The 20,766-nt window shown below is 38.2% G+C and overlaps 2 protein-coding genes across 6 annotated transcripts in view; one reads left to right on the top strand and one right to left on the bottom strand.

Annotated features, from left to right (window-relative positions):
- The window catches only part of HPS3 (HPS3 biogenesis of lysosomal organelles complex 2 subunit 1), a 37,839-nt gene extending 21,297 nt beyond the window's left edge, over positions 1 to 16,542 (top strand). For 2 of the 3 annotated variants that reach the window (XM_045812948.2, XM_045812959.2), the window contains exons 9-17: positions 1,615 to 1,796; positions 2,908 to 3,088; positions 3,994 to 4,227; positions 5,487 to 5,672; positions 6,018 to 6,206; positions 7,419 to 7,526; positions 11,089 to 11,295; positions 12,393 to 12,483; positions 15,692 to 16,542. In XM_045812948.2, coding sequence (XP_045668904.1) covers positions 1,615 to 1,796; positions 2,908 to 3,088; positions 3,994 to 4,227; positions 5,487 to 5,672; positions 6,018 to 6,206; positions 7,419 to 7,526; positions 11,089 to 11,295; positions 12,393 to 12,483; positions 15,692 to 15,819 — 1,506 coding nt within the window. In that variant the 3' untranslated portion in view covers positions 15,820 to 16,542. Of the gene's footprint in view, positions 1 to 1,614; positions 1,797 to 2,907; positions 3,089 to 3,993; positions 4,228 to 5,486; positions 5,673 to 6,017; positions 6,207 to 7,418; positions 7,527 to 11,088; positions 11,296 to 12,388; positions 12,484 to 15,691 lie in introns of all 3 variants that reach the window. The other variant, XR_006782501.2, reaches the window with a different exon arrangement.
- Positions 5,749 to 20,766, bottom strand: part of CP (ceruloplasmin) — a 58,187-nt gene continuing 43,169 nt past the window's right edge. For 2 of the 3 annotated variants that reach the window (XM_087870276.1, XM_045812931.2), the window contains 2 exons: positions 9,977 to 10,081; positions 5,749 to 6,203 (listed from right to left, as the gene is read on the bottom strand). In XM_087870276.1, coding sequence (XP_087726402.1) covers positions 9,978 to 10,081 — 104 coding nt within the window. In that variant the 3' untranslated portion in view covers positions 5,749 to 6,203; position 9,977. Of the gene's footprint in view, positions 6,204 to 9,976; positions 10,082 to 17,329; positions 17,394 to 20,766 lie in introns of those variants that run through there. The other variant, XM_045812942.2, reaches the window with a different exon arrangement.

The raw sequence follows: 20,766 nt of genomic DNA on the forward strand, positions 1-20,766 counted from the left end.
GGCACCCACCTTCCTTTTTTAAGAGTGACAGCTGCCAACTCATCACTGACAATTTTTTTTAAGTCTTCATTCTGAAATAATTTCAAACTTACAGAAAAGTTGCAAGGATAAGAATAGTAGAAATAAAACCCTGTATATTCTCAACACAGATTCACCAATAGTCAACATTTTATCCCTTTTGGCTCTCTTTCCCTCTCTTTTTTGTACTCCTGCACTTTCTAAACACACACACACATACACACACACACACACACACACACACACACACACTCCCCCCAACCGACACACTGAGATCCACTGGAAGGTAATTTGCATGCATCAGAGCTGAATGCCCCTAAATACTTCATTGTATGTTTCCTAGGAATCCGAGTATTTGTTTACATCACTGCAGTACCGTCAAATGCCTAATATATTTAACATGACACATATTCCAATGTTGTCGGTTGATTCAGTAATGACCTACTAGTATCTTCCTTCTCCAGTATAGGGACCAGTCTAACATCAGGTAGTGCATTTAATTGTCATGTCTCTTTGGCCTCCTTTAATCCAGAATAATTTCTTAGCCTTTGTTTTTTATGGCATAGACATTTTTTAAAAGATTTTATTTATTTATTTGACAGAGAGAGAGAGCACAAGCAAGGGAAGCGGCAGGCAGAGGGAGAAGCTGAGCAGGGAGCCAATACGGGGCTCGATCCCAGGACCCTGGGATCATGACCTGAGCCGAAGGCAGATGCTTCACTGACTGAGCCACCCAGACACCCAGCATGGACATTTTTGAAAATAAATTTTTGCCCCTCCACCTTTTTAAATTTTTTATTATTTTTTTCCCCTGTTTAGATTCAGGTTATGTGTGTTCATTCTCAGCCAGAATATTGCGTGACTAACGTTGTGTCCTTCTCGGGGTGTTACATCAGGAGGCACGTGATGCCTGTGCCCCTCATTGATGATGTTAATTTTGATCATCAGTTCAAGGTTTTGCCTGGTTTGTCCCTGGCATTTTAATGCCGATAATTGTATCAGCTTTGCCCTGTCCTTTTAATCGTGCTTAATTGCCAGTCTTAAGACTTCATCTAGTTGACCTGCTTGCTGGACTCTGAAAATACTGATTGACTCAGATAAGCTAGTGGTAATTTTAATAAGCCCACTGTGGGTGACAGAAATAGACCAGGTAGAAACTGAATTTGCCAAGCGAAACTTCAACAAAGGAAGGATGCGCAGTCTGAATTTAAGAAAGATGTAAATCACAGAACTTAAAAAAGTTAACTGTTTCCCATGTTTGTTAGCCTTATTGACACGTGATCAAATTATTGCTAAGTTAACAGTGTTATTAGTATCACAACGTTATTTCTACCTTGTCTAGTGATTAGCACTGTTTAACAAGGGAATGCTTGTAGGTATTAATCACGTATGTATTAAACTGGCTCATGGATTGTGGGGGAAAAGAACACCTCAGCGAGGCCGTATCAGAATGCTAAATAACCAATTTTTAGTTTTTAGGATTCAATGTGTCTAAACGTGAACTTTACTAACAAAATATATAGATATTCTTAAGAACCAGGAAAGTTCTGGGTGTCTTTCTGCAGCAGCATTAGCCGTTGGCCTTTTTTGTTTCAGGTTGACTACAGTAATACCTACAAGACAGCAAAAACCCAGAGCTGCATCCACCTGCTTAGCGAGGCTCATCTGCTAGTGAGGGCTGCCTTGATGGACGCCCATCAGCTGGAACCCGGAGAAAAAGCAGAGCTTTTGGAAGCATTTAAAGAAAGCTGTGGGCACCTTGGAGACTGCTACAGCAGGTTGGTGAGGCTTCTTGGGAACTTGTTAGAGAAGCCATCTCGAGCTTTGCGCGTAGGTACTAGCTTTCCATCTCTGGTAGCTAGCTGATGAATGGGGGAACGCATGACGGGAGGTGGCCCATTTATTCATTGATTCCATAAGCATTTGTTGAGCACATACTGTGTGCCAGGGACCGTGCTAAGCTTAGAGTCACAGAGATGAACATGACTGTTTCCTGCCTGCAAGGAGTTACAGTTTTTTAGACGAACCATGAATCTCCAGTTCAGGAGTCTCCCTCCACTTAATTTAGGAATGAAATTTCTTTCAGGTCTTCTGGGCCTGCTCATGACCATGAAAATCTCAGAGACAGCCATTATTACTAGTTTCTTGCCTGTTTTTTTGTTTTGTTTTGTTTGTGTTTTTTTTAAAGATTTCATTTATTTATTCGAGAGAGAGAGCGAGAGAGAGAACAATGAGCGGTATGAGGGGTGAGGGACAGAGGGAGAAGCAGGCTCTCCACCAAGTGGGGAGCCAGACGCCAGGCTCGATCCCAGGACTCCGGGATCATGACCTGAGCCGAAGGCAGAGGCTTAGCTGACTGAGCCACCCAGGCGCCCCTAGTTTTTTGCCTGTGAGCCTGAAGAGAGAGATACTGTTTGGATGGTCTGTGACTTTAATCTTAGTAGTCAGTGCTTTTATGATTTCAGAAAAGGCCTGGGATGAATAGTGGGTTTTATTTTTGAGAACGATCTCTATAGATTTTTTGGTATATGATCATTTCAAAGGCTTGCTTGACCCATAGGAATGATTATAAATCAATACAACAGATTTTTCATGCCCATCAACACCATTATTTTAGAGCCACAGAATTATAAATCCTAAAATTCACTTAATGAATTATTTTTCTGTTTTGATTATGAGCAGGCAAAAAGAAACTGTATGAATGAGAAGGACTTTACAGAATCAAACTTAGGAACTTGTTTCAACTAATGGCTGTAGAAGACTATTTTGAGATTTATGTCATCCAGAAAGCATTATCTGTTTTATTATCAAATGTGTTAGATATCCGGGCTTAAAAATGACAAATTTGAGGGTGTTTTTTTTTTTTTTTTTTTACTTCCTTCCCTTTAGGCTTGACACCCAGCATTCCCACCTTGCCTTGCCGTACTATAAGATGTCTGGTTTCTCTATGGCCGAAGTTCTAACCCGAGCGGACTGGGTACTAGAGGCTGGATCGCAGAAATATGAGAGGGGGTTAATCTTTTACATTAATCATTCCCTTTATGAAAATCTGGATGAAGAATTAAGTGAAGTGAATATAGTTTTCTATTTACTTATATTTGACCTTACTAACTTTTCATTTTAGCAATTTATTTTATGTGATACTGTTTACAAGTCAGGTTCCAAATATTTTTCTTTGGTATTATTTTCTTCTTTTCCTAAAAAGGTAATGAATGTGTCCTTTTCTTCATTAATAATCCTAGAATTACAGCTTGGAAAAAATTATAATCACCTTCTCCTCCTTTCTCATTATATAGATGGGGGAATGTGGTCCATTGTGGTTGAGTGACCTGCCCAATGTAACAGGAGCGTATCTTTAGACGAACGACACCCCCCCCAGGACCTTGCCCCCCTTCTCATCTGCAGCCCTTTGCACAGTCCTAGTTCTCCCAAATTCCAAGTGTCTAAAGCTTCACTTATGAAATCCTGACCCAGTGACCTTAAGACATTGTTAAGGCTTATTTTTAGCCCCTCATGTACTTTTAAAAAGAATTGAGTGCAGATATGCAAAGCTGAACATTGTGAGACCAAATGTTTTAAGGTTTTGAGAGAAATGAATTTTTTTGTATAAATTACCTCATTAAGAATATTTTGTACTAAGCTGTAATTTTTAAGTGTACTTTTAAGTGTAATTCAATCAAATATTTATTTTCTTCTTTTGAACTCTTGTTAAAATTAGAAATGCTAGCCACACCTCGGTACATATTTTCACTGCTTTTTCTTCATTATAACTCAGCAAAGAGATCACTTCAGGTCATCTCAGGTCTCCCACATTATCACCATGAACTCGGTCTTTTTTAATCCGAATGTAATACTTATAATTTTGTCGTTTGGAAGTTTATATCTTGGTTTTGTATCTCTTTTTTTCTTTTTTGCTGATTTTGTTGCTTTCTGTTGGTTAACTGACCTTTTATTTCTTATTCACGTTCACAAAAGGAATTAGCAGCAAAAGTGGTTCATATGTTCCATGTGGCTGAGCCAAAGCAGCTGCCCCATATTCTCTGTAGTCCTTCTATGAAGAATATTAACCCTTTAACTGCCATGAGCTATCTAAGCAAGCTGGATCCTTCTGGGTTTTCATCGATCTTGGTGACATTGACCAAAGCAGCAATGGCTCTGAAAATGGGAGATCTTGACATGCACAGAAATGAAATGAAAAGGCATCCAGAGGTACAGTGCCCTGCTTGGTTTTAATAGTAGGTTGAAATGGGACCTGGTAGTCCTAAGGCGTTTAGTTGTCTTCTGGCTGCTGTCTAGTTCATTTCTTCGTAGTCATAAAGGAAAATAGACTTAATCTTAGAAAAGATTTGACCCAAAGTGGGAGTGCTTGGGCTTTGGATCTGGTAAATGAAAAAGAAATAAGAATAATCACTGGTAGCAATGGGTATCCAAAGATCTCTTTGTGTCAGCTACTTTCAGAGCACAGTACTCGGAACTAAAGAATATACAGGCTCTGCCCTGTGCTGACAGTCTAATCTAGCATGAGGGATATGGTATGTCCACGGAAACAGAACAGAGTGCTGTGTATTCAAGTACAGCAAGTGGGATGCTAACCAGGAGCCTTAGGAGTCTAGTAGTTGAAGAAATGGCCTGCACTTGAGAAAATCACAAATTACATTGTGGAAGATTGGTATTTGAGTGATATAGCAAAGAAAAGGTAGCTTTTCCTTCAAAGAGAGCCCATTTAGGGTCATGAGCCGAAGATGTTAATCATTAGAGGAGGAAATTAAAAGGTAATGTTAATTGAGCACTTATTACATCCCAGGTCTATTGTAAGCCCCTTGCATATGCTGTCTTATATTTAATTCTTGCGACAATGCTGTAAGTTAGATACTACTACTATACCTATTATAAAGATGAGGGAACTAAGACAAAGAGAGAATCAATGAGTTGTCCAAGATCACATAGCTGGTGAGTGTTCGAGCCAGGGTTTGGAGCAGGCAATATGGCTTCCGATCCTGTGCTCCTATGCTGTTGTTTTGTTACCTGTGGTCAAATGCCCACAGTATGACTTTAGTTTCTAAAACAAGAGAGCAGAAGTGCTATATCGTTGTACAAATGACATGTGTTGTTATGATGAAGAGAGTAAGTCAACACTGAGGTGTCCTCTGCTTTGAAGAGTACAATTTTAGAAAGATGAATTTTCTTAAGGTATATTCCTTTTATATTCTTAAGGTATATTATTTTCAAACAAGTAGACTTAAATATAAAGATCTCTACAAAAATAAGATATCCTGATGCTTAATTAAATATTAACTTCTTCAAAGGCAATTAACAACGATGTCCTTCTTAGAGTGAGAGCTTTGTGGTTAAAGAAAAAATTGAGATTGAAGTATTAACAGCTTAACCATGAACCTTGAATGCACTGGCATGTATGTTCAAAGTGAAAGCAACGTACATTTTGATCCAAATTTCTTGTGTATCTGAAGATGAAGTTGGTATGCGGCTTCATTCTGGAACCTCGGCTGTTGATTCAACAGAGAAAGGGACACATTGTCCCCACTGAGCTTGCAGCACACTTGAAGGACACTCAGCCCGGACTGCTCGTGGCTTCAGTTCTGGGCTTACAGAAGAACAACAAAATTGGAATCGAAGAAGCAGATTCCTTCTTTAAGGTTTGTCACTTTCAAAATGCAGTGGTTCTGGATAGGCTGATAAAATTGGTGGGGGACAGGAAGCAGAATAAGAGACTGAGTTTGCATTTGTTTATTGAAAAAAAGACTTACACATACCAAATTTATAAAAGGACACATTAAAAGACTGTATCTAGAAAAATTCCATTCATGCGACCTAGAATCTGTTTTCTGTTCAGATGTCTCTATCTACTTTGCTATGGCACGAATGCTAATGATACATGTTTAAATGCATGGCCCATATGATGGAGTGCTGCTCAGACTAGCTATAACTTGATTGGTACTATATTGAGCTGGGATACGGGGGCTTGTTTCACTGTTTTCCAGGTGCTTTGTGGTAAGGACGAAGATATCATTCCTCAGCTCTTGGTAGACCTTTGGGAAGCTCAGCTCATAGCAGGTCTCCCAGATGTGGTTCTCCAGGAACTCTTTTTCAAGCTCACATCGCAGTACATCTGGAGATTATCCAAGAGGCAGCCCCCTGACACCATACCATTGCGAACATCAGAGGATCTGGTGAGAGAATAGAATAATATGTTAAATTAAACTTATACACTACACACTGCAGTAGTGTACCTTGTGATTTTTAATGGCTTAGAATCAAACCTAATTTATATTACCAGGTATCTTATAAGCAGGAATTAAAAATATACTTAAATCTTGTCCATGAGTAAAGTTCCTTGCATTTTGAGTAATTTTGTTTTGTAAAGAATGTCTCCTGCTGCTCTTACATTCCGTACTTGCAGCGGTACCTTGCTGGACAAAGCATAGGGGAGGGGCTTTCCCCAAAACATGTCTATACTCCCTCAGGGGATACTTACAAAGTAGAACACAAGAAAAGACCCATTTGCAGACCTCCCTGGTGGAAGAGGAACTGCAGAAGGCTTGTGGGAGGGAGACTTCCTTACTGGACTCATTTCCTGTCAGCTGCACACGTAAGAGCTCTTCTGCAGCCCTTGCAGGAGTCCTAACAACTCTGCTTTACCACTTTCTGTCCCCGTCTCCCTCTCGCTCTTTTTGCCTCTCATGGATGCCACGCCTAATGTGTGTTCACTGGAAAAGTTAGTGACTTCTTGACTAAGGGGGCTTTAGGGGAATTGTCTTGAGAACTTATAGAAGAGATTTTGCCTAACAAGGAAAATAGTAGCAATAAAAGTTGTAATATTACTATTAACTTTTTTTGAGTAAAATTACCCGAAAAGCAGTATTGCTTTTTTTGCTAGAAAGTGTTTCTTTGCCGTATTTTGAAATTTAAAATAGAAGGAACCATCGGGGCACTTGGGTGGCTCAGTCGGTTAAACATCTGACTTTGGCTCAGGGTATGATCTCAGGGTCCTGGGATGGAGCCCCCTGTTGGGCTATGTGCTCAGCAGGGAGTCTGGAGTTGGCTTGTTCCTCTCCCTCTGTGCCCACCCCCTTTGTGCACATGCTGTCTCTCTCTCTCAAATAAATAAAATCTTAAAAAAATAAATAAAAAATTTAAAAATAGAGAAATATTTAGTGCATTTGCTTTCCAGTTTTGATACAGTTTCATTCAGGGAGAGGCAGCAAGGCTGAGACTTCTCCAGGGGCATATATTCTAAAAGACGTTTGTTCCCATTCCCAGGCAAGTGTATACTAACTCTGTGACATGGCAGAAGATTAGCAATTGCTTGTTCTTTGTGGAATGGATGAAGAGACTCTTGTTTTGTTGTATTTTGTTTATGATAAATTTCTTTTACATTTTAGATTAATGCCTGTAGTCATTATGGCTTAATCTATCCTTGGGTTAATGTCTTAATATCATCCGATTCCTTAGCGGATAAAAGTTATACAGAAGACCTTTCAAAATTACAGGTAAATAAAAATGCCTCTTTTTTTAATGTATATGCATATTACAATATAGTATCAGATTTAAATTTGGTAAAACCTCAGGCGTCCTGTTAATCTAGAGTGTATACTTTTTTGGTCGGGGTGGGGGGGGGGTAAAACCACAGTTAGGCATACTCAGGAGCTCTGGAGGACATTCCCGCCTCCGCCTGAAACTGCTGAGAGGAAGGCTGGCGGCTCCCGAAGGCTGGTTTTGTTGCCTAGAGAGAGAGTGAGTTCACCAGGTCACCTGACTGTCTTGCCTCATTTTCAGGGTGTGCTTGGAAACACTCGTGAAATGGAAATACGGCAAATGTTTAGCGGTTTTTACTGATGGAATTTATTTTTTGTTTAGTGTTCATTCATATATGTTAGGCCTCTAGCCCAAGCCCACCACTGCTGTCTTACAGAAAGTAGGTTAAAGTAGCCAGTTTATCTGGCTCCTGAGGAGGAGTTAAAAAAAAAAAAAAAAAGTATGATCAGAAAATGTAAATCATCCTGCAAGAATTCTGACTGTGACAGTGTTTTGACCGCAAACGAGAAATAAAGTCCATCTTTGACTTGGTGGCCCAAGCTGGGCTAGATGTGGAAATGATTTTATTTGATGTAGTCCTGTGGGCCCAGGACTGCATATGACCCCCACTCTGCTTTGTTTGGTCTGCCCAGTGTAGTGCCAACACATACAAATTGAAATTTCAAATGAATAATTCTGAGTTTCAAGTTTTTTCTTGAAAAATTCGGCAGAACTGGTAACCCTGAGCTTTCACTGCCTCTGAGACCTGAGAGTTGGAACGAACTAGTGGCTCCCCTCTGTGGTCAGTGCTCACGTTGTCCTGTGTGCCACCCTCTGGGTCTTCCTGGTCCAGATACAGTGTCTGGTGTCCATTTTCCTTATACCCAGCTGCCTTCATTCATTTCTATCATCCGTTTTGGCCTCTTTAGGCTTTGAGTTTGCAACCCCTGATTTACACTGGGAACTGGTGTAAGCGTGGTTACTGCTTATAGAAACCAAAATGTCACGTTGGGGATGGGGTCAGGAAGAGAAGCTCCAGAGCCCATATGGCTTAGACTCAGCCTTTAGACAGGTCTGAGTTGTAAATCCAGGGATGGGGTTACTTACATTCATAAAAAATTGCCAGAGAAAATTCTTGTTGGTTCATATCTCTAGTACCCTTATGGGACAGAGGCTTCTTAGGGCTTAGCCTCAAACACATTCATTCAACAAATATTCCTCAAGCATGTGCTATGAATGTGTTCTGTGGCGTTGGATAAGCCAGGCAGGGCCTTGCCCTCTCAGAATACATGTATTAATTACATATTTAAAATCACAATTGTCGCTAGTGCTGTTAAATCTCACCTGATAAAGCTTAAAAGCATATTTATAATCACTGCTCGGAAAAGTGTAATTGAGTGATCTTTTAAAATTCATTTTAAAGTATTTAAAAAGAATACATTCTTCTGGGAATCTTTGCTGTTAAAGAATAGAAATGTAGTCAACCTATACTTTTAAAAATTGCTTTCCTAATTATATCTTTTTCTAGATTATTGGTGGGTTGAGTCATTAAGTAAAAAATAACCACCAAGAAATAAAAAGAACCTCATTTGTTTTCACCTAGAGGAAGAGGAGGTTCAGAATTACCTGGAGAACTTTCCCAAAATTGTGTGATTCCTCTCTGCCCCGCATCCCACCATCACCACACAGATTTGATATGAGTGTCTGTTTCTGGTCCTCAATCACTGTAATAGTATATTTGTACCAAACTTAAAATAAAAACAACCTATAAATCATCTAATGTCAAAAAGCTGCTATTTGGAAAGACACCGTCACTGGTAAATGCCCTGCCTTTTGTCACAATCGTCCTGGTCCACTCCCCCACTTCCTTGCCAACCACCACTCCTTAGATGGTGTAGGTAGAGGAGACAGTCTGTGGATTCCAGCCCGTCAGACTCGGCTGAGAAAGAGGGCTGTAGATGACAGAAGGAAATCAATGTGCATGTGTTGGGTGTGGAAAGGAGTCCATTTCCACTACTGAAAACAAAGGGAGCACTCTGCTAAGAAGCAGACAACGTCAAGAGTAGTTTAAAGAGTAGTAGTAACCTTTGGAGCATTTTAAATTCAGTGAAGTATGTGTTGTCTGGTGTTTCTTATTTTTAAACTTTTTGATGATATGGATAAAACTGAGTAAAAGTTCATGGGTAATCAATTTTTACCAAGCTTTGAGTAGTTTCCTTTAACCACGGTTTGGGTTACCCATGCCTGGCTCCTCCCTACCCTGCCCCTTATCCAAATTAACCAAAAGTTGAATATAGAAATAATCTGTGTTTTCTTTCATGTGGGAGATCCTACAAGTGGAAGATTATCATGTTTGCTCTCTTGTTGTCAGGAAATGATTCAAACAAAGAGGACTATTAAACTTGCAGGAAGGAAAGGGACCAACCTTATACTCCTAGCCATTCCCTGGTAGATATTTGGAATAAAATAATCACGCTGACTGTAAACGAGTAGATCACATTCCATATCCTCTTATGCGTCTGAGAAGATGCTGTAGTAAAAAAGATACAGGAAGAAAAAAAATCAGGATACGACCATCTCATCTTTATCCAGAAGAAAGGGAAAGCAGGGATTCTTTTGGCGGTAGAATCAAAAGTAGTATTTATAGTTTAAATATTTAAAAGCAAAATACTGGTAAAGTTCTGAATACTCAAATACTACTATTCTGTGTCTTTCAGTGTGTGGCAAATAGTATTGATACAAATTATTAGGTTATTAACAATTGCTTTAGTTTTCTTAAATGTTAAATTTTATTTTTGGCTCATATGTAGTACATGCTTATTATAGAACGTTTGGAAGATACAGGTGTGAAAAAATAAAAAGTAGTCTTTGTCCTTCCATCCAGTGAGCTGACCTCTGTTTCAAATTTCATTGCTCTTCCAAAAGCATTTCTATATGTGCATATACCTGCGTAGATTTTACAAAATTGATCCTGCTCTGAATATAATTTTGTATTGACATTTTTTACTCATCAGTCTGTTATGAACATTTTCTCATTAACTAGCCTTTGAAAATAATTTTGATGGCTATATAATATCCCACCATATGACTGTACCATAATTTACTTATCCCTTGTTTAACATAGATCCTAGTTGTTCAATATTACAATTACTCCTGAAATGAAACGGACATAAATCTTTGACTACAATGTTGATTATTTCCTTAGGATAGAGTCCTAAAACATTCCCATTGGTTTTAATTTGCAGTCTATCCAAAGCAACTAAAATCATGTTACTTTAGAAGTGATTCCTTTCTATTAAACAGATTTTTATTCTTTAAACTGGAGGTGGTTTCATGATTATTTAATACTTAAGTCAACTTAGACTTATAAATAAATATTGTATGCATGTGCTCTAAAACAGCATTCATCTTTTTGTTTCCTTTTTTTTTTTTTTTTTTGGCAAGCGACGTTTGGTCTTTTTTCAAAAAATTGTATTCTAGGTATTGTGCTTTAGTTTTTTGGGTGCATTTTGTAACATTTCACTTTTCTGTTCATAGTCTCTTCTCTGTGGTCCTTCATTTGACATAGCTTCCATTATTCCATTCCTGGAACCACTCTCAGAAGACTCTATAGCCGGCCTCAGTGTCCATGTTCTGTGCCAGACACGTTTGAAAGAGTATGAACAGTGTATAGACACACTGTTAGAAAGATGCCCAGAGGCGATCATTCCATATGCCAATCATGAATTGAAAGAAGAAAATCGGGTACGCTTTTCAGCTTATGTCTTTAGGCTTGATCAGTGATAATCAGATTTGATAATCTTGTTGCCTTATCTGCAAAATGGGGACAAATTATATCAGTCCAACTTCACAGGTCTTGGTGGGTCAAAGGCAGAAATAATGCTTAATATGTTATATGCTTTGAGTACTTTTAGAGGGTATTAAAATGAATGGTGATTGTGTGTTATCGTCATTAAAAACCTCTTGCTTGGAAATCAAGTGAGATATTACCTGAAGATTTGGGAAGCAATGTATGAAGGAAAAATATTTTCTGGGCTATATGGTCTTTAGCTTAGAAATTAGAAGAGTGTAGGGGCGCCTGGGTGGCACAGCGGTTAAGCGTCTGCCTTCGGGTCAGGGCGTGATCCCGGTGTTACGGGATCGAGCCCCACATCAGGCTCCTCCGCTATGAGCCTGCTTCTTCCTCTCCCACTCCCCCTGCCTGTGTTCCCTCTCTCACTGCCTGTCTCTATCTCTGTCTAATAAATAAATAAAATCTTAAAAAAAAAAAAAAGTTCAGGGGCGCCTGGGTGGCACAGTGGTTAAGCGTCTGCCTTCGGCTCAGGGCGTGATCCCGGCGTTATGGGATCGAGCCCCACATCAGGCTCCTCCGCTATGAGCCTGCTTCTTCCTCTCCCACTCCCCCTGCTTGTGTTCCCTCTCTCGCTGGCTGTCTCTATCTCTGTTGAATAAATAAATAAAATCTTAAAAAAAAAAAAAGAAATTAGAAGAGTGTAAACTTTAGTACTTCTTCCTCCCTCCCTCCCTCCCTTCTTTCCTCCCTTCCTTCCTTCTTGTCACCTAACAGATGATAATAGGACATGTCTATGTTTCTTCTTGAAAATAGCCAAGTACATATGCACAACATACGTATCATTAGATTTTCAAGTTACAAACCTGATTTATGTTATAGTTTAAACAGAAGCCTGGCTGCTGATAAAACTTCTGTTGTAACAAAGTTTGGCACCTTAACCAACATGCTGTATTTTTGCCCTGTGCTTTCCTGCACACTCTTATTCTCGTTAGAAATTTGAATGTAAAATGCCCCAAACTTAAAATGTATTCATTTTTTCCTAAGATAGACTTTGTGGTGGAAAAAGCTGCTGCCTGAACTTTGTCACAGAATAAAATGTGGTGGAGAGAAAGGTCAGCTTTACCTGTCGTCATTAAAAGGTAAAATGCTCTCTTTTGCTTGATTATAAATTTGATTCTTAATTTTAGTTTCCCTAATTTGCTGAAGCCTTGCTTTCTCCAATTTTTTCGTGAGAATCTCAAATGAGGTGAAGAGGATCATAGCAGAATCATCTCAAGAGCTTACTTCCGCATTGATATGCTCCCCCATCACATTGGATAGTCATTTATCTCTTCTAGCCATAGAGCTGATGTTTTTAAGTCAATCTTTTCAAACACTTAACAAATTATCATAGTAGAACTCACAACCTCAGTATTTTAGAAACTCAAGACCTCAGTATTTTAAAAACTTGGATAGCCATTAATAGAATTACATTTTTAATTGATCTGAGTGCTTAATCTGTTGCATACAGGAAATTAAGATTATTATTATTATTATTAATTATAACCGTAAGCAAGTATTGAGGAATAACAAGGCTCCCCAGGATTTAAAAGTTGAGTATCTATAAATTATGCAGTGTTTTATAACATAGGTATTGTTTGAATTTGCATAATTCATAGTCCCTTGTAAATCCTGATATATGGTTATCAATTGCTCTAGTCTTATGTGTTAATATCACTAGATAATTGTTGGCCTGAGGACAAAGGGTGTGGTTATATTGATTTCAGTGTGCATAAAAGATTAGGAATTGACAGAGCTGGAATTGTTTTCCAGCTGACGTGATCAGTTTTTAAAGTGTTAGGCGGAGCCAGTGGCCCTTGGAGGGTGTTTTTCTGAAGATGCCCGTCTAAGTAAAGTTGCATGCTTGTGGCCGGGAAGATGCGGTGACTTGATACTGACTTTTTGTCCTACCCATGTCCCCGAGTGAATTTGTGGTTTCCAGAAGGTGGAAACATCGGCTATTTGATTGCCTTGTCCCCCTTGTGTCACGTTGATCGCACAACTCGTGTGGTTGGATCACTTCGCAGAGCAGCTACCCCCGTCTTCAGAGCTCAGCAGCAGAATTATCTCAGTCAGAGGACTTCGTCCTTTCCTCATGCACATCCAGCCCTCTCTATCCCTAACCTCCCCATAATCATTCCTCCAAAGGTTCCATTTTCCTGTATCATCAAAATATGTCAGTGCGTGTGCCTACCCATGTTCATGCGTGTATGTGTGTGGCTCAGAAGACTAAGTGCTGCCTGGGATTTATGTTTACTAGACTCCCAAACCTCAAGAGCTGGTAGAGCGTTTCATTCACTTTTCCTGATTTGCCCTCCTCACCAGCAATATGCGTCTCCCTGGGAAGCATTCTCTATTGATTTGAAGGGAAGACACCTGAGTCACTTCAGGTCCATGTTCAGAGGAGCTGTGGTGCACTGAGAGGAGACCAGGACTAGAGTTGCTGAGTGACCGGAAGCAAGGCAATGTTTGAGTATCGTGAGACTAATGAGAAGCTCAGGATTGACTCTAGAATAAACATTAGGCAAAACAGTGAGATGGTAAGGCTGGGATGGAGGTCAGGAATCTATATAATACGCTTAGGAGCTTGGATTTCTTATCTGTCTAATAGCATTTCTCAGCCCTGGCACTATTTACATGTTAGACTGATAATGCTTTTGTGTATATGCATTTTAGGCTGTTTAGCAGCATTCCTTGCTGCTAAATACCAGTAGCACTCTCCCAGTTATGATAAACAAAATGTCTCCAGACATTTCCAGATGACCCTGGGGAGCAAAATCATGCTGGTTGACAACCATTGCACTAATGCAGAGCCACTGAAACTGCGGCTAGTGATTGGCTTGTTTCCAGGAAATATTTGTTATTACTTTTGTGGTAATGAACTGTGCTTATTATTGAAAATTTTACTACTGTAGTAAATTACAAAAATGAAGTTTAGAAAGTCATTTAAAATCCCATCAGCCAGAAATAACTCTTTTCAGCATCTGATGAATATTTTCTAGACACACTGGAGGATTTAAAGTCCTCTACATATTTAAGATATCGACCTTATTTTTGGAGTTATAACCTATATTAGCCCCTCATTGGTTTGCAGAAGAGGAAAATCGGGCAGTGGCAAGATTTTTGTTGGCTCTATAACCTTGATATTGGCCCCTAACTCAGTTTTTTTATACCTAGGATACTATTTACAGCCTCCACATTTAGGCAAAATAAGCTGGTTTGATAGGGAACTATTGATAATTCACGTTTTTTCATATGGGTTTTGCAAACTAGTTAGTAGTCATTGTTTATTAAGTTTCTATTAATATTTTAGGTATGCATCATTGTGTTTTATTTAATTCTTAAAGGACTCTAGAAGCTAGCAGATGGCACCACCTCATTATAGATGAAGAAACTGGGACTCAGAAGCTTAAGTGACTTTCTTAAAGTCACAGAATCTGTCTGATTCCAGAGTTAACGATCTTTCCCATGCATCACTGTTGATCCATTCATTACCTTTTAGGAATATGGGCATGTCATTCCATGATTTAGGTTGCAGAATATTAGAGAGATGATTTTGGATGGATGCACATCTGAGCAGGAGATGTTATATTTTAGTCACTCTGCAGATAGAGTAAGTGGTGGGCCGGTGTGGATCACACAGGGAACGGCCCCGGTGTTTACCTCCAACACTGTTCTTAAGTGTCACCCCCTCTCTTCCCAGCAGAGGGCAGCATGTACGTATCAAGAAGCAATGGAATCCTAAAATTACATAGTTCTCTTTATAAAAATGTTTCCTAAATCCCTTAGTAATTGAAGATGTACACAAGAGTACATTATTTTACAGTTTGGAAAAAAAAATGGTCATGAAGACAGATTTGTGCTTACTAATAACATGCAAATCTCATAATAGAGACGAACTGATTTAGGAAAATATCCATCGATTAATAGCACTTCATGTGGCAGTCTTTATAAATTAGCTGCAATATAGCCCTAACATTAAAAACAGTAACCATATGGCTGCATTTTTCTTTAGAGGCTAATAGAAGTATATTGAAAAATAATGACATAATCCAGCAATGAAACAGTAAATCAAAATTGCATGGAACTAATATAAAATAAACTTCAAAGCGTGTTACAAAGAATGAATAAGAAGTTGTTAAAACCATAAGCAGTCTGTGGATTTAAAAGACCCATCTTTTGTTTTCCCTTTCTTTTGTGGTGATAACATTTTGTTGCCTGAACTAGCTTCCAATTGGTTGAGTGGTAAGAAAATTAGATGAAAGAAAGACTTGCAGTTCTAACTCAGATACTCTGTCCTACCAACAGAAACGTTGTCAGTTGTTGCTGTGGACCTAGAACTAAGGGATTTCTTGAATGTCCTCCCAGAAGATGGCACTGCAGCATTTTTCTTGCCGTATCTTCTTTATTGTAGTCGAAAGAAATCATTGACTTGACGGTTTCATTTGAAAAATACCACAATGCCATAGAAGACTGACTTTTAAAAAAAATTGAGTGTCTGGTAAAAATGTAAATAAAGGATTTTCATATCAAATATGTACATTTATTGCAGATGCTTTCAGGCTGCTTACCTTACCATGTAGTGGTATTATTAGTTTGGTACTTTATAACTTGCATCCATTTAATTGTCCAGAATGTAAAAAAAGCTACAAAATTAAGAATTTTCTCCTATGTTTCTAAAACTGGACACTGACTTTTATTCCAAGGAATATCAAATCAGTGTTGTTGGAGAAGTGACAGTCTTTTTCACCCCCAAAACACAAAGAAACATTTGGTAGGTCTGTTTGAAAGAATGTCACGCCAAGTGGCCCAGAATTTATTCTTCTTGATTTTTCCAGATTTCTCAATTAGGTCACTTCTTCTTCTTCTTCTTCTAATTTTTTTTTTTTGAATAATTTTCTTTGAGAAAGAGGTTAATGTTTTCCCACAGTAAAAGATTTCAAACTTTACTTTTTTGTTACTTTTAAAACTCATGCTGTGGTTTCTCCCTGAATCAATGAAGTAGAAATTTACAAAGTTAACTGTCTTTTTGTCTGGACATTAACATAATTTGTTGGATGCATGTTTTTCCGCCAAAGCCTTGTTTCTATTTTTTGTTGTTGTGTACTTTTGCTCTTTTAGCTAGAGTATACGTGAAAATAAAGAAATATATCATTGTATTTACAACTGTGTCTTCTTCTTTAACCTCTTGTTAAACAATTTTGAGTCCAAGTTCAGCTCATTGATAGTGTGCTTTGACTTTACTTAAGGCTGGGCAAAAATGCTACTCACCCAGCATCTGCCACAACTGTATTTTGAAACTTTTCTCCTGATGTTAGTGTTCATTTTTACCAGGATTTAATCTGTAGAATTGTTTGTCAATTTTGCCTTTCTCCAGTTCCAGATTATTCTCCTTTTTACCATCTCTTCAAGGGTTCACAAAATCCAGATAGATTGGCGTTATTTTAATTTTTAATTTTACCTTGTTTTATCTTATTTTATTTCATTTTAAAAATTTATTTTATTTTAAAAATTTTAATTTTTAATTTATTTTAAAATAATTTTTTACTTTCTCTACACCTTTGCCCTCATGTCCGCTGATTCATTAAGAATGGTATCAGTACCATGTTATAGGGATTGATGGGAAGCCAATGGTTGGACACATTTCAATGAATCTTAATAGCGATCCTTGAAGAACCATCAAGGACAACATCTGGTTATAGATTTTGGGGGTGGGGATGGAGAATACAGTTTTATAAAGTCCTGGTGGTGATATGAAGGACCTAAATAAATCAATTATAATTGTAGTAGAGTCAGTCATGTGTCTGCTGATCTTTTCATATGAAACAAAGTAACAGTTTCCCCAGGAATGCTTGCAAGTGTATCTTTTCAGTCTTTTTTTAATGCTTATAGCCATCCCAAGGTAAACTTTTTCTTCAGCACTTTCACGTTCATTGGTATGAATCATTGTTTTTTCTTTTTTTTTTTTCCCACTTATCACCAATTTATTTCTTTCAGCCAGACTTGGTCTCTATAGAAAAAGAAATTTTAAAACCATTATTAAAAACAATACAGTAGTCCCCCTTTATCCATGGCTCCAGTTACCCACGGTCAATGTAGTCCAGAGGCAGATGTTCCTCAGAAGGTCAACAGTAGCTTAACGCTATGTCACAATGCCTACGTCGTTTACTTCACTTTATCTTACATGTTGGCATTTTATCATCTTACACCGTAACAAGAACAAGAAAGATCAGCATATCCTGAATGATCAGGATGAGATGTTTTGGGAGAGAGAGAGGCCACATTCACATAACTTTTATTACAGTATATTATTAAAATTGTTCTATTTTATTATTGTTCTTAATCTCATACTGTGCCTAATTTATAAATTAAACTTTATCATAGATATGTATATGTAGAAAAACAATAGTATATATGGGGTTCAGTGCTATCCATGGTTTCAGGCATCCATTGGGGGTCTTGGAACATATCCCCTGTGGATAAGCGGGGGGACTACTGTATACATCATATGGTTTAAATGTATTCTCATTTTTTAATGTTAGTTATTTTGTTTAATTATTCTTGATTCATTTCTATTTTTCCATTTTGTGTTTTCTTTTTTTGTTTAAAATCAATTAATTAACATATAGTATATTATTAGTTTCATTAGTTGCATATAACACCCAGTGCTCATTACATAAGTGCCCTCCTTAATGCCCATCACCCAGTTACCCCTTACCCCACACTCTTCCCCTCTAGCAACCCTCAGTTTGTTTCCTATAGTTAAGAGTTGTCTTATGGTTTGTCTCCTTCTCTGATTTTATCCTATTTTATTTTTCCTTCCCTTCCCCTATGTTCATCTGTTTTGTTTCTTAAATTCCACATATGAGTGAAATCATATGATATTTGTCTTTCTCTGACTAACTTATTTCGCTTAGCATAATACCCTCTAGTTCCATCCATGTCATTGCTAATGGCAAGATTGCGTTCTTTTTGATGGCTCAGTAATATTCCACTGTGTGCGCGCACACGTGAGTGTGTGTGTATATCACATCTTCTTTATCCATTCATCTGTCGATGGACATCTGGCAGCAATGTCCATTTTTTTATATGTTTAAAATCATATTTCATTCTAGTACTGCTTTATTTAAAGAAAAATTACTTTGCTCCCTGCAAGATCTTCATTAATTATAAAGGGAAAAAAATATATATATATATATACACACACACACATACTTAACTTTATATATATTTTCTGTTGTATGTGTGTTAGGGTGGGGGGCAGATAGGAGAGAGAACGGGAAAGCTATGTAAAATGTTAACAGTTGGGGAATTTGGGTGAAGGGTTTATGGGAATTTTTTGTACTGTTCTCACAACTTTTTTGTAAGTCTGAAATTATGTCCAAAAAAGTTTAAAAATTCCTTTTCATTGAATTAACAGGTGGTTAGATATTTACCAAGCAGAGTATTAGATTGGATTGGGGAAGTTACGAGAAATACAGAATATACAGTGCCTGCCTATAAGTAACTGAAAGCTAGGCAAGCTTTTTTCTTACAGATTCCTCCGAAAGGTTATCTGACTGTAGTAGAAATGTCACAGTCTAAAAAAAAATTACCTTTTATATTTATCAGAGGAGGTCTTTATTATGCTTCCTCTGGTAGGGGAAATGAAGCATTACATTAAGTATGTCAGGATATCTATGATTCTTTTCCAGTGATTTTTTTCATTGTGGAGGAAATTGCCTGCCTCTTGGTGCATAATATTGAAAAATTTTACTCTAACCTCATGTGCTCCCTTTTCTGTGTCAGGGTAGGCAGAAAATTTTCTAAGATTCAGAATTAATGTAGACTTACCCAAAGCTTTCTCGAACTTTCATCTAAAGATAATTTAGACTGGTAAACATGGCTCCCCATCTTTCTGTTTATAGGTCAAGCTATCTTTTTTGTTCATTATTGCTTCTTTCAGTCTACATGATACCTTTTCCTTTTGTAGAAGCCAGTGTCTCTTTAATCTTTTCCCCAAAGTGTGTTTTTGCTTCACATTTGTGATTCGTTCTACAGTTTTCTCTAAGGCTTTACAAACAATGTCCTGTCTCTTAACCAAGCAATCATCCCCCTCTCCTTCCAGGCTAATTCTATAGGAGGAATCTTTTCAGCGTCTGGGTTTGCAGGATTAGCCTGTAGCAGCCAGCATCTTCTGCACGTCAGGCATTTGGACACATGAATTTCCAGAATGCCTGCCTCAGTGTTTCCTCAGAGCAGGACCATCGTTTTGTGTGGTGGCTTACGTGTGTTCTTAAAACACTAAAATTTTCTTTCTCATGTTTGACTCTCCACCTTGTTCAGTAGTTACTGGCATCGAACCCGGTGGTTTATTTGTCTGTTCCAGTCTTTGGAGTTCCAGTACTCTCAGTACCACTCTTTGTAATAAAGGCTTTTAAGAGGATCGTTTTTCATGTTACCAGGTGTTTGTGTAAAACCCGGGAGCAGACGTGAAAACTGTTGTTTGCCCTCACGGTTGATCTTTGAATGACTTTTAATTTTTGAGAGATTTATTTCTATATTTTCTTCCACTTAAATGTCCCCTTTAATGCCTGTTTTGAAGAGGAAACACAAGGTGTTGTTTTCTCTACATCATTTCCTGCTGTTGGATTGGCCATCACCAATTCCAACAATTCTGAACTCAGAAGACCCAAGAAAAAAGCCTGCAACCACACAGCAAGAATTTCACTCTGTAGGACACATTTTGTGAGTATTTACCCATCAAATGGCTGTTCCTTTTTCTGTGTTTCCTGTGCTTCAGGAGAGAGTATTATTGCGGGGCTGGGGGAAACAAAATTTAGATTTTTTTTTCCTGGATCTTTGCTATAGTCTGAACATTTGTGTCCCCTCAAATTCATATGCTGAAACCTAATGCCCATGGTTGACAGTAACTTGGTAGGGCCTTTGGGAGGTGATTAGGTCATGACAGTGGAGCCCTCGTGAATGGGGTTTGTGCCCTTGTCAAAGAGGCCCCAAAGAGCTAGCTTGTCCCTTCCACCATGTGAGGATAAAATAAGAAGTCTGTGACCTAGAAAAGGGCTCTCACCCAACCATGCTGGCAGCCCGATCTCTGATTAACAGCCTCCAGAACTGTGAAAATCAAGACATGCTGCTTAAAAGCTACCTAGTCCGGTATTTTGTTAGAGTAACCTGAAAAGGGACTAAGACAATCTCTGACAAACAATCATCCATAATACATCCCCTCACCCCTAGAAGTGCAGAAAGATATGATTTCTGCCTGATTGACCATTTGAAATTATACTGATGGGGGGGAGGATTTCTTGTGTACTAGGTACGACCTAGAAAAAAGGTTGAGTGCTTTCTATTAAGAAAGAAATTAAATTCTAAATGTGTCTTTTGTT

This window comes from Ursus americanus, chromosome 20 (assembly GCF_024610735.1).
Source record: "Ursus americanus isolate L20-20 chromosome 20, mUrsAme1.1.p, whole genome shotgun sequence".
Classification (NCBI taxonomy): domain Eukaryota; kingdom Metazoa; phylum Chordata; class Mammalia; order Carnivora; family Ursidae; genus Ursus; species Ursus americanus.